Below are 14,958 nucleotides of genomic sequence, written 5' to 3'. Positions count from 1 at the left end.
AGAAGAATAGAAAGGTACGGATGTGTGTTGACTACCGGGATCTGAACAGAGCTAGTCCTAAAGATGATTTCCCATTACCTCACATCGATGTTTTGGTGGATAACACAGCTCAGTTCTCGGTATTCTCCTTCATGGATGGCTTTTCTGGCTATAATCAAATTAAGATGGCACCAGAAGACATGGAGAAGACAACATTCATAACCCCATGGGGCACCTTCTGCTACAAGGTGATGTTGTTTGGTCTGAAAAATGTCGGAGCAACATATCAACGAGCGATGTTGACTCTTTTCCATGATATGATTCATCATGAAATCGAGGTTTATGTTGATGATATGATTTCCAAATCTCAGATGGAAGAAGAACATTTGGTGAATCTGCAGAAACTGTTTGAGCGTTTGAGAAAATTCAAGTTGAGGCTTAATCCGAACAAGTGTACTTTTGGGGTGAGATCTGGAAAATTACTGGGTTTTATTGTTAGTGAAAAAGGGATTGAGGTGGATCCGGCCAAAGTAAAAGCGATACAGGAAATGCCTGAGCCAAGAACAGAGAAACAAGTCCGTGGTTTCTTAGGGAGGTTGAACTACATACAAGGTTCATCTCTCACCTAACAGCCACGTGTGAGCCAATTTTCAAGTTGCTAAGAAAAGATCAGGCTATCAGGTGGAATGACGATTGTCAAAGGGCTTTTGAAAAGATAAAAGAGTATTTGCAGAATCCTCCTATCCTTGTGCCTCCGGTCCCAGGGAGACCGCTGATTATGTATTTCACAGTACTAGACAATTCCATGGGTTATGTTCTCGGTCAACACGACGAGACAGGTAGGAAAGAGCATGCCATCTACTACCTGAGTAAGAAATTCACAGATTGCGAGTCGAGGTACTCGATGCTTGAAAAGACATGTTGTGCACTTGCATGGGCTGCTAAGCATTTGAGACAATACATGCTGTCTCACACAACCTTACTGATCTCCAAGATGGATCCAGTCAAATACATATTCGAGAAGCCAGCTCTCACCGGAAGGGTTGCTCGTTGGCAAATGGTACTGACAGAGTATGATATCCAGTATACATCCCAAAAAGCCATCAAAGGGAGTATTCTGTCAGACTATCTTGCTCAACAACCGGTTGAAGATTATGAGTCAATGAAGTTTGATTTTCCAGATGAAGACATCATGTTCCTCAAGATGAAAGACTGTGAAGAGCCAGTTGTTGAGGAGGGACCTGATCCAGATGAAAAGTGGACTTTGTTGTTTAATGGGGCTGTCAATGCCAGAGGAAGTGGAATTGGTGCTATCATTACTACACCGAAAGGTGCCCACATGCCTTTCACCGCTCGTCTGACTTTCGAGTGCACCAATAATGAAGCTGAGTACGAGGCTTGTATCTTGGGTATTGAGCAAGCCATTGATTTGAGAATCAAGACTCTGGACATCTTCAGAGATTCAGCTCTAGTGATCAATCAAGTGAATGGTGATTGGAACACTCTCCAGCCTACTCTGGTCCCTTACAGAGATTACACGAGAAGACTGTTGACTTTCTTCACAATAGTAAAGTTGTATCATATACCTCGTGATGAGAATCAGATGGCAGATGCCCTTGCCACTCTATCCTCCATGATCAAGGTGATTCGGTGGAACTGTGCCCCCAGGATCGATGTTGTGCGCCTTGATAGGGCCGCATATGTGTTTGCTGCTGAACTGGTAGTTGATGACAAGCCTTGGTACCACGACATCAAGTGCTTTCTAAAGAATCAAGAGTACCCTGCAGGGGCATCCAGTAATGATAGAAAGACTTTGAGGATATTGGCAGGCAGTTTCTTCTTGAACAAAGACGATGTTCTGTATAAAAGGAACTTCGACATGGTTTTGCTCAGATGCGTGGATAGACACGAAGCAGACATGTTAATGCAGGAAGTTCATGAAGGCTCCTTCGGTACTCATGCCGGCGGACACGCAATGGCTAAGAAATTGTTGAGAGTGGGTTATTACTGGATGACCATGGAATCTGATTGTTTCAAATATGCTCAGAAGTGTCATAAATGCCAGATTTATGCTGATAATGTACATGTGCCGCCAAATCCTTTGAATGTGATGTCTTCGCCGTGGCCTTTCGCTATGTGGGGCATTGATATGATTGGAAAGATTGAGCCGACCGCCTCTAATGGGCATCGCTTCATCCTTGTTGCCATCGACTATTTCACCAAGTGGGTCGAAGCAGCATCGTTCGCGAATGTCACCAGACATGTGGTTGCCCGTTTCATCAAGAAAGAAATCATTTGTCACTATGGGATTCCCGAAAGAATCATTACTGATAATGGTTCTAATCTCAACAACAAAATGATGAAGGAATTGTGCCAGAACTTCAACATTCAGCATCACAATTCTTCCCCTTACCGCCCTAAGATGAACGGTGCTGTTGAGGCGGTAAATAAGAACATAAAGAAGATTGTGCAGAAGATAGTCGTTACGTATAGAGATTGGCATGAGATGCTACCCTTACTCCCTTGTGTATGGTATGGAAGCAGTCCTACCTGTTGAAGTGGAGATTCCTTCTCTAAGAGTCCTGTTGGATGTCAAGTTAGACGAAGCTGAATGGATTCGGACAAGGTTCAATGAGTTGAGTCTTATCGAAGAGAAGCGAATGGCAGCCATTTGTCATGGGCAGTTGTATCAGAGTAGGATGAAGAGAGCCTTTGATCAGAAAGTGTGTCCTCGATGCTTCCCAGTCGGAGATTTAGTGTTGAAAAGGATCCTTCCTCCTCAGACAGATCACAGGGGCAAGTGGACTCCTAACTATGATGGACCGTATATTGTCACCAAAGTTTTTGATGGTGGGGCCTTAATGCTTGCAACTATGGATGGTGAAAACATCACTTCCCCTGTGAACTCAGATGCAGTTAAAAAATACTTCGCATAAAATAGACCCGCTGGACAGTAAAAAGAATAGTCCAGGAAAAAATGAGCATCCCGACGAACCAAGAAAATGAAAAGGTTCGGGCAAAAATTAGGGATTGAAAATGAAAAGATCGTACACCCGGTAAGTTGAAAACCTGAAAAGGCAACTTAGGCAAAAATGGGTATCCCGGTGGATTGAAAACCCGAAAAGGGCGATCCAGGCAAAAGTTAGGGATTAAGCGAATGACTGCGTTATGAGTAGTTCTGAATCTCATCTCGTGTCAATGACTGGAAACTTTTGAAGGATAGGAAACAATCCAATCACTCTTTTCAGAAAGCTGATCATCTGGAGGATCTTGAAGACGAGCAAGTCATAGCAGAATTGGAACCCGGTAGAAAACCATTTCACATTGCCATTAGATTAATTTTTGTTTTTATCTTTTGTGCGATTACCTCTTTCCAGGGATTGCTTCCTGATGTAAATGCCTATTCAGAGGCCATTCAATCAATAAAATCATGTTATTCAGTATATCTCTGTTTTCATTTTCATTTTACTGTTTTGTTTGCAAAAATGACGTCCGAATTTTTGATAAACATTGCATCATGAAACATAAGAGCTTTACAGGTACATGCTTAATAAACATTTAAAATTGCTGTAAATGTTAAGTGCTTTAGATCGTCTATTCAGAACAGGTAACCTCGGGGCATTTCCTTAAGGTTCCCAGCCGATGATCGCGAATGTTTTCCCCCAACAGTCAAAGATGGTATCTTATCCCTGCAGAGCTGATCAGAGCATTGGATTCTTCGATCCCCAGCAGGCTCTCACTGTTGTACCTCCCCCAAGCGGTGGTTTCAGATTATACACTCCCTAGTAGAGTTGACAGTGCCAGACTGTATATCCCCATCGGAGTTGACAGTGCCAGACTGTATCTTCCCAGCAGAAGCGGCTGCTCCTTAGAGTTCGATGCCAGATCGATAATCCCAATGCCAGATCCATGGTCTCTTTCCTTGAAGCAGAATCTCGGTACCGTATCGGTGTTAGCGTCCCCTGCTGAGTCGTCTCTCTCGCAGATTATGGTTGCCAGAACCACCGTCGCTTCCCCAACAACAAGTTTTCAGTGCCGTTCTCTCCCCAGTCAGAGTCTCGGTATTTCGTCATTGCTAGAACACCGTGTAGCGGGTCATTTCCCCACAGAGTTCTTTACGCTGTGCATCTCCAACAGCCTTGTTAGGGTCCAGAAGATGGTGATAATTTCCCCAACAGATTCCCTTGCCTCGGCTTGGCATTCTACCCAGCATTTCGCATCCCTGCATGTAGAATCATATTGAATTGCATCCTCGCAAATCGCGTAGCATTTCCATTTTCATGGAGCATTACGCCATTGAAAAATTCAAATATACGCATGTAAAGCATAAAACATTCTCGGTATCCCAAATGATAAGCCAGAAGTTGTTTCCAGTACTCAGACTGAAGATTGTTCATGACTTACCTTTATTATCCCTAGCAAGTGTCATTGGCCCATGCGCCGCCTCTATTATCTTTCCCTATTTTTGCCGATGCTGACAGGCATGAAGTTTTTCTGGTATTCAGACCGGAGTGACGTTCAGGCTAGTTTTTCGATGTTCAGATCGAAGAAGTTTCAGACGTTCAGGTCGATGCAACTTGTGGCATTCAGGCCAAGTTTCCGGTATTCAGACCGAAGTGGCATTCAGGCCAATTTTCCGATGTTCAGATCGAAGAAATTTCCGACGTTCAGGTCGATGCAACTTGTGGCATTCAGGCCAAGTTTCCGGTATTCATACTGAAGTGGCATTCAGGCCAATTTTCCGATGTTCAGATCAAAGAAGTTTCCAACATTCAGGTCAATGCAACTTGTGGCATTCAGGCCAGTTTTCGGTATTCAGACCGAAGTGGCATTCAGGCCAGTTTCCAGTATTCAGACCGGAGTGGCGTTCAGGCCAGTTTTCCGATGTTCAGATCGAAGAAGTTTCCGACGTTCAGGTCGATGCAACTTGTGGCATTCAGGCCAATTTTCCGATATTCAGATCGAAGTGGCATTCAGGCCAGTTTTCCGATGTTCAGATCGAAGAAGTTTCCGACATTCAGGTCGACGCAACTTATGGAATTTAGGCCATCCTCTCGGTGTTCTCACAGTTTCAATCAAGAAGACACACTCTCGATCTTGCTTCAAAGCTTTGATCAAGAAGACAAATCAGTCCAATTCAATCATCAATGGATGACTTGAATGACCTACAGACACAAACCCTAGCTCTCTCTCTAAATTTCGCTCAGTCTTGGTTGTGTGTACAATCAGGTTTTATAAATCCCTTTTTATAGAAGTAATGGACACCTTGAAAACCCTAGATATATTTTCCAATCAAATCTTTTCATATCAACTGTAAAGATCTCCTTGGAAAATAAACAAATCTGGTTGATATCCCTGAAAGAATGCGCCAGCTAGCCATATCTTCAATCAACCAATGATTGCCACCAATTGTGCAATCACAAAACACCAGACATTCATACTGAATGTTCTGTGTACAAGATGTCAAGACATCGGGTCTGACATCTGGAAAAATCCTGCATAATCCAGTTTCCTTTTATAGCAGGTACAGCCATATCAGATACCATCATAATGAGTATGTCAACTGAAACAATCCTGCAGCATATGTCTTCCATTTAAGCTTCAGCAGGTACAACCAATATCAGAAGCCTTGTCAATGTATATGGCATTCTGAAACAATCCTGCTTGCATATGTTCTTCAACTCCAGCAGGTACATAGGATATCTCATGTTAAGACATCACACATGACATCTTGTGAACACTCTTTGTTTTACCAAAATTGCTGCCAACTCTTAGAATCAACAAACTCCCCCTTTGGAAAATTTTGGCTAAAACATATATCTGTCCTTTTTGTTCACAAGTTAAACTATCAGCAGTTAAACCACATAATAGTAGTTTAATCAGCAGCAGAAGCAAAACAATTACTAGTTATGGCTACTAGTAATACACATATGCACAAGGGTACTTCTCCTCCCCCTTAATCTGTGCAACAATCAACAGAATTACTAGTTATGGATGCAACTAGTAAGACACACAAATGCACAATGCACACGGGTACTTCTTCTCCCCCTAAATCTGTGCAATAAGATCTACAGTACCTGTACCAGCCAGAATGTCATACTGACATCTTCTTTAACAACAACACCTGTGCACCATATCAGACATCCTGTTTGACATCTGTAAACATACAACCATACTGTTGTAGCACCTGTGCACTTCTTCCAATAATAGCTGTCCTCCAGTCCAGCCACATACAACTTCCATAACAAGCACCTTCTCCCCCTTTTTAGTCAAAATTGACCAAAGGTGACCAATTAGACAAAATAAATGTCTATTAGTCTAGCAGAGAGAGTTAAAACTGATGTTATAACATTAAGCATTTTAAAACAGAATATTCAGGAAGTACACAATATCATTATACACAGCAGAAAGCTGAGATAATGAACAAATTCAAGGAACTCATTAAGAGCCCTAAATATTACGAAACAGGCATCATGAGGACTGCCACAAAATACAAAAAAAACAGAAAGAACATCAGCTTTCCAAACAGCAGCCCAGCTACCACCACACCTTCCAGCACCCCTCCAAGTCTTTAATACAGCCAGGGACAATTAATCAGAAGAAGAAGTATCTCCCTCACCTTCATCTTCATCTTCAGCTACACCTTCAGAGTCTTCTGAGCTTCCAGAATAGGATTGGGATCTTGTATTTGATTCCTTTCCAGCCTTTTCTCTGCCTTCCCTTTCCAGGCTACAGATGAGAACTTCTAAAGCCTCTTTTCTAGCTTTTGCCACCTTTATTCCATTGTCCAATTCCTTGCAGGTCTCTTTCAGTTGGTCAATGAGACTTCCTTTGGATGCAGACTCCCTTCTGGCAGATGTCATGACATCATTGACATGACTTTCCTCAAACAGCTTGTAATGGATGGACAAAGGGGTTTTCCTCCTGCTAGGAATATCACTTGTCCTCAGGGTTCCTAGTTGTTGACTCAGGATGATCCCACAGATGATAGATGGGAAAGCAATGGGCAACTTTATAGCATTGGTGGAAGCATGTCTAATGGTTTGTTCAAATATGAACTTGCCAAAGTCATAGTTAACCCTTGTTCCAATAGCATGAATGATCCTCCCAAGAGAAATGGAGATGGTGGATATGTGATTAGTAGGAAACCAATTTGCAGAACCAATCTTATGCAAGAAGGCATACTTGACAGTTAGTTTACTAGCTGCAAGGTGTTTCCTACTGGGCCATTCATTAACTTGGCCAGCTGTAATCATCCTACAGATCTCATTATTTGTGGCCTCTAGATATACTCCTTCATTAGTTCCTCTTTCCAGGAACCTGTTGATGATGATTGGTGAAAGATTCACACACTTACCCCTAACAACCACTTTGCAGACCTCCCTGCTGCTTTTTCCATAACTCTCATCAGGAATGTTTACAATGAATTCTTTGACTAGCCCTTCATAGCATTGAGGCAGAGCAGTCACATTTTTCATTAGACCAACTGCCTTGATTAGCTCCATTACTTCCTTTACTTCAACAGTCTCTTTCCCTATTTCTCTTTCAACTGCTACCCTTCTTTGAGTGACAAACCTCCATTTGTCTAGGTGCTTAGCAGCTACTTTGTTGGAAGACTTCTTTACAGCTTTCTTTTGTCAGAGGAGATGTCTGGAACATCGTCTTCATTAGATTTAGACCTTTCACTGTCTTTCTTCTTTCTGACCTCTACTTTACTCCAAGATTTGGAGGGACCTATACCAACAACCTTTTTCTCTTTCCTACCTGTCCTCATCTCAGCCATACTCTTCCTCTTTCTCAGTCTATTGGCTACACTTGTTTTCACAAGATTGACCAACGTGTCATCTTCTTCCTCAGACCTTTCTTCCTCAACGTCCTGAGCAGTATCAGGTGACCTTCTAGGTAAGTTTTTTCCAAGTGAACACAGACCCTCAGAAGCTACTTCCTTTTCTGTTTTAGATGAGTTATCATCTTTCTCAGCTTGGTTTTCCACCTCAGGTGAGGGTTCCCTTCTGGACAGAGGGGTAAAAATGTCCTTAACTCCATGCTCTTCATTCAGTATGCTAGTAACTAGGTTTCTTATGATGCGATTAGTAGAGTGCATGTCCTCTTTATCAGGCGATTTTTCAGGAGTGTTACCTTGCTCAGCTCTAGTCATGGAAGGTGAGCTTGGAACGTTACCTGGTATCATACGCAAAGGAGTTACTTCTATCAAATCTTCATCTAAGAATTCCATGGAGGAAGTTCTAGTATGGAAGGATTTTGAGCTAGATGTTGACGGATGTTGAGACATGTTGTTGAACTTTTGATAAAACTTTCTTTGCCCTAGCAGAGGTTCTTTGATTGTGTTCAGGCAGAGTGTGTTATTTCCAATACTAAGAGATGGTTCATTAGTAATGTGGCTTTTTCTTTTCATTGGGCAAACAATATTTTTCTTGCCTTTTCCACTCCACATTAATTGCCATACTTTCTCAAAAAAACACGCCCCTAATTTTCCCTTTTCCTCATGCAAGTCCTTTGCAGTCAGGTTATCATAATACAATGTCATAACATCGAGTGTGACATTGTAGGTAATTCTCAGCAATTTCATCCACCCTGGTTGAGCATTGTTGTTTTCAACTAACATAGTTCCTTGTGTCTCAGTTCCAGCAAAGCTCTTACTAACTTCAGACTTCATACCACCAGTCATGTGTTCAGGTGTTTGTGCCATCAAGACCTTTTCTTCCTTGGGGTTAGCTATTAGCACCCTTACCTGACACTTTTCCTTTCCCTTGATGATTCTTCTTGCAACTGTACTTATCTTAGAGTGGTTATCCATTTGAGAGCTCCATATGTAGCAGTTGTTGTTGGTCCTGATTCCTTTCATAATTACTTCACTGTCTTTGTTCACAATTAGACATTCATTTTTAGTAAAGATGATATTCAGACCTTGATCTCCTACCTGACTGATGCTTATTAGATTTGAACTCAAGCACTTGACTAGAAGAATATTGTCAAGTTTAGGAGCTCCAGGACATTCAAGCTTGCCTATCCCCTTTATTTCACCTTTAGCTCCATCACCAAAGGTTACATAGCTTAAGTCATGAGGGTGAAGATCAGTTATCAAGTCTGAGTTCCCAGTCATGTGTCTAGAGCATCCACTATCAAAATACCATTCTTCTTTGAGAGCCATTAGACTAGTGACATTAGTCTTAGGAACCCATTGCTTCTTGTTGATAGGCCTGTAATATTTGGGTCTGGGTTGATAGTGGATCTGTTGATGACCATGGCTAGGATAACCATACAGCTTATAACAGGAAGACTTAGAGTGTCCAGCTTTCCCATAGTAATGGCATCTCCATCTTTGGTGTCTGCCATACTGCTGTTTTCTCTTCTGCTGTTGCTGATGAAGGTGGGTAGGGTAACCATACAGCTTATAGCAGAAGGCCCTTGAGTGTCCAAATTTCCCACAGTAATGACATCTCCATCTTTGGTGTTTGTATTTTTGCTGTTCTTTCTTCTGATGGTGTGACATATGATGTGACATCTTGGAACTCCTCTTACTATTGCTGCATTTAGGTTTAGCTTGAGGTTTGCAGCCAGTGTAGCTACTTTCAGCCTTGGTTTTATGGTACTCTAATCCAGATTTGACTCCTGTGATTTGTCCAGTCTGAAGAATCTTGTCTAAGGAGTCAGATCCATTGTTCAACATCCTTACATACTTGGTTGTTTCTTCTAGTTTTGAGTTTAAGAGCACAACTTCAGTCTTTAGCTTGAGGATAGTTTCCACATATTCTGCTTTTTCTTTCTCCAGTTGGACTATCTTCTGGCTCTCAACTTCTTGATCTTCATCTAGCTTGACCTTTAGAGTCACAACTTCTGTTTTCAATTTGGAGATGGTTTCCAAGAATTCTACCTTCTCATTCTCAAGTTGAGTTATGTCCTTTTCCTGGTTTAAAGACTGTTTGTTCAGTTCAACACTTTTCTGACACAGTTCTCTGTAGGTATAGGCCAATTCCTTAAAGGTTACTTCACCATCACTTGACTCTTCATCAGATTCACATCTTCCTGTCAAAGCAGTCACAAGATTTGCAGCCTCTTCAGTATCACTCTCATCAGACCATGTGGCAGCAAGGCTCATCTTCTGTTTCTTAAGGTAGGTCCCACATTCAGACCAGATGTGTCCATACCCATCACATTCATAGCACTGAACCTCTTTTCTTTCTTTGGACTTCTCATCTGCTCTTGCTTTTCTTCTAGCATTGTTGGATTTACTGATGTCAGACGAGATGTTCTTGACATTTGCCTTGGATCTGACATCCATTTTCTTTAACAGTCTGTTAAACTGTCTCCCCAGCATTGCAACTTCATTGGCCCATTATTTATCCACATCTTGACTGTTTTACTCTTCTGTGTTGGAAACAAAGGCAATGCTCTTGGTTTTCTTTTCAGTTCCCTCAAACAATCCCATCTCAAAGGTTTGGAGGGAGCCAATTAACTCATGTACCCTCATGTTGGAGATGTCTTGAGACTCTTCTATGGCAGTCACCTTCATTGCAAATCTCTTAGGGAGTGACCTAAGTATTTTTCTCACCAACTTTCCATCTGTCATCTTCTCTCCCAGGGCTCCTGAAGCATTAGCTATCTCAAGGATACTCATGTGAAATTCATGAATGTTTTCATCTTCTTTCATCCTTAAGTTTTCAAACTTTGAGGTGAGCAGCTGGAGTCTAGACATCTTTACCCTAGAGGTGCCTTCATGAGTGGTCTTGAGAATGTCCCAAGCATCTTTGGCCAGTTCACAGTTATTTACCAGCCTGAAAATATTCTTGTCTACACCATTGAATATTGCATTCAAGGCTTTAGAGTTTCCAAGAGCAAGATCATCCTCCTCCTTGGACCATTGTTCTTCAGGCTTCTTTTCAGTCGTGGCTTCTCCTTCTTTAGTGACTACAGGGTGCACCCATCCTTGAAATTCTGGTATCAGATATAAGATGTCGAAGGTAATGTCACGACACTGATATCTGGTTATAAACAATGGATAAACAGAAACAGAATGGTAAAGCAAATAACACAAGCAATTGTTAACCCAGTTCGGTGCAACTCACCCACGTCTGAGGGCTACCAAGCCAGGAAGGAAATTCACTATAATAGAATTAGTTCAAAGACTATCCGTACACTTCACCAAGTTACAGTCTTTATCACCTAATCTCTACCCGTGCAATTTCTACCTAAGCACTCTTAGATATGAGAACCCACTCACTTCCCTTACAATCACACACCCGTGATTGATTACAGTAATCCCTTGTGAAAAGAAAATACTTTTCAATTACAATATTCTTGATTTTACTTCACAGTTTCAATCAAGAAGACACACTCTTGATCTTGCTTCAAAGCTTTGAATAAGAAGAAAAATCAGTCCAATTCAATCATCTATGGATGACTTGAATGACCTACAGACACAAACCCTAGCTCTCTCTCTAAATTTCGCTCAATCTAGGTTGTGTGTATAATCAGGTTTTCTAAGTCCCTTTTTATAGAAGTATTGGACACCTTGAAAACCCTAGATATATTTTCCAATCAAATCTTTTCATATCAGCTGTAAAGATCTCCTTGGAAAATAAACAAATCTGGTTGATATCCCTGATAGAATGCGCCAGCTAGCCATATCTTCAATCAACCAATGATTGCCACCAATTGTGCAATCACAAAACACCAGACATTCATACTGAATGTTCTGTGAACAAGATGTCAAGACATCGGGTCTGACATCTAGAAAAATCCTGCATAATCCAGTTTCCTTTTATAGCAGTTACAGCCATATCAGTTACCATGACAATGAGTATGTCAACTGAAACAATCCTGTAGCATATGTCTTCCATTTAAGCTTCAGCAGGTACAACCAATATCAGAAGCCTTGTCAATGTATATGGCATTCTGAAACAATCCTGCTTGCATATGTTCTTCAACTCTAGCAGGTACATAGGATATCTCATGTTAAGACATCACACATGACATCTTGTGAACACTCTTTGTTTTACCAAAATTGCTGCCAACTCTTAGAATCAACAAACTCCCCCTTTGGCAAATTTTGCCTAAAACATATATCTGTCCTTTTTGTTCACAAGTTAAACTATCAGCAGTTAAACCACATAATAGTAGTTTAATTAGCAGCAGAAGCAAAACAATTACTAGCTATGGCTACTAGTAATACACATATGCACAAGGGTACTTCTCCTCCCCCTCAATCTGTGCAACAATCAACAGAATTACTAGTTATAGATGCAACTAGTAAGACACACAAATGCCCAATACACCAGGGTACTTCATCTCCCCCTAAATCTGTGCATTCAACAAAAACAGCTACTGAAATCATCAGCACCTGTACTAGCCAGAATGTCATATGACATCTGCTACAACAACAACACCTGTGCACCATATCAGACATCCTGTTTGACATCTGTAATCATACAACCATACTGTTGTAGCACCTGTGCACTTCTTCCAATAATAGTTGTCCTCCAGTCCAGCCACATCCAACTTCCATATCAAGCACCTTCTCCCCCTTTATAGTCAAAATTTGACCAAAGGTGACCAATCAGACAAAATAAAAGTCTATTACTCTAGCAGAGAAAGTTAAAATAGATGTTATAACATTAAGCATGTTAAACAGAATATTCAGGAACTACACAACCATCATTATACACAACAGACAGCTGAGATAATGAACAAATCCAAGGAGCTCATTAAGAGCCCTAAATATTACATAATAGGCATCATGAGGACTGCCACAAAATACAAAAAACAGAAAGAACATCAGCTTTCCAAACATCAGCCCAACTTCCACCACACCTTCCAGCACCCCTCCAAGTCTTCAACACAGCCAGGGACAATTAATCAGAAGAAGAAGTATCTCCTTCACCTTCATCTTCATCTTCACCTGTACCTTCAGAACTTTCTGAGCTTCTAGAACCTCCACTGGATTGGGATCATTTATTTGATTCCTTTCCAGCCTTTTCTCTGTCTTCCCTTTCCAGGCTACAGATGAGGACTTCTAAAGCTTCCTTTCTGGCCCTGACCACCCTTATACCATCTTCCAATTCTTTGCAGGTCTCTTTCAGTTGGTCAATCAAGCTTCCTTTAGTTGTAGACTCCCTTCTACCAGATGTCATGACATCCTTGACATGACTTCCTTCAAACAACTTGTAATGGATGGACAGAGGGGTTTTCCTCCTGCTAGGAATATCACTTGTACTCAAGATTCCTGGTTTTTGACTCAGGATGATCCCACAGATGATAGATGTGAATGCAATGGGCAACTTAATAGCATTGGTGGAAGCATGTCTAATGGTTTGTTCAAATATGAACTTGCCAAAATCATAGTTATCCCTTGATCCAATAGCATGAATGATCCTCCCAAGAGCAATGGAGAGGGTAGATATGTGATTAGTAGGAACCCAATTTGCAGAACGAATCTTATGCAAGATGGGATACTTGACAGTTAGTTTACTAGCTGCAAGGTGTTTCCTACTTGGCCATTCATTAACTTGGCCAGCTGTAATCATCCTACAGATCTCATTATCTGTGGCCTCTAGATCTACCCCTTCATCAGTTCCTCTCCCCAGAAACTTGTTAATGACAGTAGGTGATAGTTTCACACACTTACCCCTAACAACCACTTTGCAGACCTCCCTGCTGCTTTTTCCATAACTCTCATCAGGAATGTTTACAATGAATTCTTTGACTATCCCTTCATAGCATTGAGGCAAAGCAGTCACAGTTTTCATAAGACCAGCTGCCTTGATTAGCTCCATTACTTCCTTTACTTCAACAGTCTCTTTCCCTAATTCTCTTTCAACTGCTACCCTTCTTTGAGTGACAAACCTCCATTTGTCTAGGTGCATAGCAGATACTTTGTTGGAAGACTTCTTTACAGCCTTTCTTTTGTCAGAGGAGATGTCTGGAACATCGCCTTCATTAGATTCAGAACTTTCACTGTCTTTCTTCTTCCTGAACTCTACTTTACTCCAAGATTTGGAGGGACCTATACCAGCAACCCTTTTCTCTGTCCTTATCTCAGCCATACTCTTCCTCTTTCTCAGTCTATTGGCTACACTTGTTTTCACAAGATTGACCAACGTGTCATCTTCTTCCTCAAACCTTTCTTCCTCAATGTCCTGAGCAGTATCAGGTGACATTCTAGGTAAGTTTTTTCCAAGTGAACACAGACCCTAAGCAGTTAGTTCCTTTTCTGTTTTAGATGAGTTATCTTCTTTCTCAGCTTGACTTTCCACCTCAGGTGAGGGTTCCCTTCTGGACAGAGGGGTAAAAATGTCCTTAACTCCATGCTCTTTGTTCAGAATGCTAGTAACTAGGTTTCTTATGATGCGATTAGTAGAGTGCATGTCCTCTTTATCAGGCGATTTTTCAGGAGTGTTACCTTGCTTAGCTCTAGTCATGGAAGGTGAGCTTGGAACGTTACCTGGTATCATACGTAGAGGAGTTACTTCCATCAAATCTTCATCTAAGAATTCCATGGAGGAAATTCTAGTATGGAAGGATTTTGAGCTAGATGTTGACGGATGTTGAGACATGTTGTTGAACTTTTGAGAAAACTTTCTTTGCCCTAGAGGTTCTTTGATTGTGTTCAGGCAGAGTGTACTATTTCCAATACTAAGAGATGGTTCATTAGTAATGTGGCTTTTTCTTTTCATTGGGCAGACAATATTTTTCTTGCCTTTTCCACTCCATATTAATTGCCCTATTTTCTCAAGAAGCCAAGCCCCTAATTTTCCCTTTTCCTCATACAAGTCCTTTGCAGTCAGGTTGTCATAATACAATGTCATAGCATCGAGTGTGACATTGTAAATAATTCTCAGCAATTTCATCCATCCTGGTTGAGCATTGTTGTTTTCAACTGACATAGTTCCTTGTGTCTTAGTTCCAGCACCGCTCTTACTAACTTCAGACTTCATACCACCAGTCATGTGTTCAGGTGTT

At 41.3% G+C, this 14,958-nt stretch overlaps 2 protein-coding genes across 2 annotated transcripts; both read right to left on the bottom strand.

Annotated features, from left to right (window-relative positions):
- Window positions 1-6,436: 6,436 nt before the first annotated feature.
- On the bottom strand, window positions 6,437-7,484 carry LOC127078454 (uncharacterized). Its single transcript, XM_051018909.1, has 3 exons — window positions 7,165-7,484; window positions 6,599-7,014; window positions 6,437-6,459 (listed from the first exon to the last, which is right to left on the bottom strand). The coding sequence occupies exons 1-3, from the start codon at window positions 7,482-7,484 to the stop codon at window positions 6,437-6,439; spliced, it is 759 nt and encodes a 252-aa protein (XP_050874866.1).
- A 5,463-nt stretch (window positions 7,485-12,947) lies between these two features.
- LOC127078453 (uncharacterized) lies at window positions 12,948-14,495 on the bottom strand. Its single transcript, XM_051018908.1, has 2 exons — window positions 14,399-14,495; window positions 12,948-13,708 (listed from the first exon to the last, which is right to left on the bottom strand). Exons 1-2 carry the CDS (start codon window positions 14,493-14,495, stop codon window positions 12,948-12,950), a joined length of 858 nt encoding a protein of 285 aa, XP_050874865.1.
- Window positions 14,496-14,958: the final 463 nt, after the last annotated feature.

Source organism: Lathyrus oleraceus, chromosome 5 (assembly GCF_024323335.1).
Source record: "Lathyrus oleraceus cultivar Zhongwan6 chromosome 5, CAAS_Psat_ZW6_1.0, whole genome shotgun sequence".
Taxonomy (NCBI): domain Eukaryota; kingdom Viridiplantae; phylum Streptophyta; class Magnoliopsida; order Fabales; family Fabaceae; genus Lathyrus; species Lathyrus oleraceus.
Note: the sequence above shows the minus strand (reverse complement) of the source record. Positions and strands in the feature narration are given on the sequence as shown.

Coding starts and splice junctions, on each gene's coding strand:
- LOC127078454 (XM_051018909.1), bottom strand. CDS start 7,484: ATGGAGCTAATCAAGGCAGTTGGTCTAATGAAAAATGTGACTGCTCTG. Junction 7,015..7,164: donor GCTAGTAAACTAACTGTCAA/GTATGCCTTCTT, acceptor ACAAACCATTAG/ACATGCTTCCACCAATGCTA. Junction 6,460..6,598: donor AGCTGAAGATGAAGATGAAG/GTGAGGGAGATA, acceptor ATTTTGTGGCAG/TCCTCATGATGCCTGTTTCG.
- LOC127078453 (XM_051018908.1), bottom strand. CDS start 14,495: ATGGAATTCTTAGATGAAGATTTGATGGAAGTAACTCCTCTACGTATG. Junction 13,709..14,398: donor CATGACTAGAGCTAAGCAAG/GTAACACTCCTG, acceptor AATGCTATGAAG/GGATAGTCAAAGAATTCATT.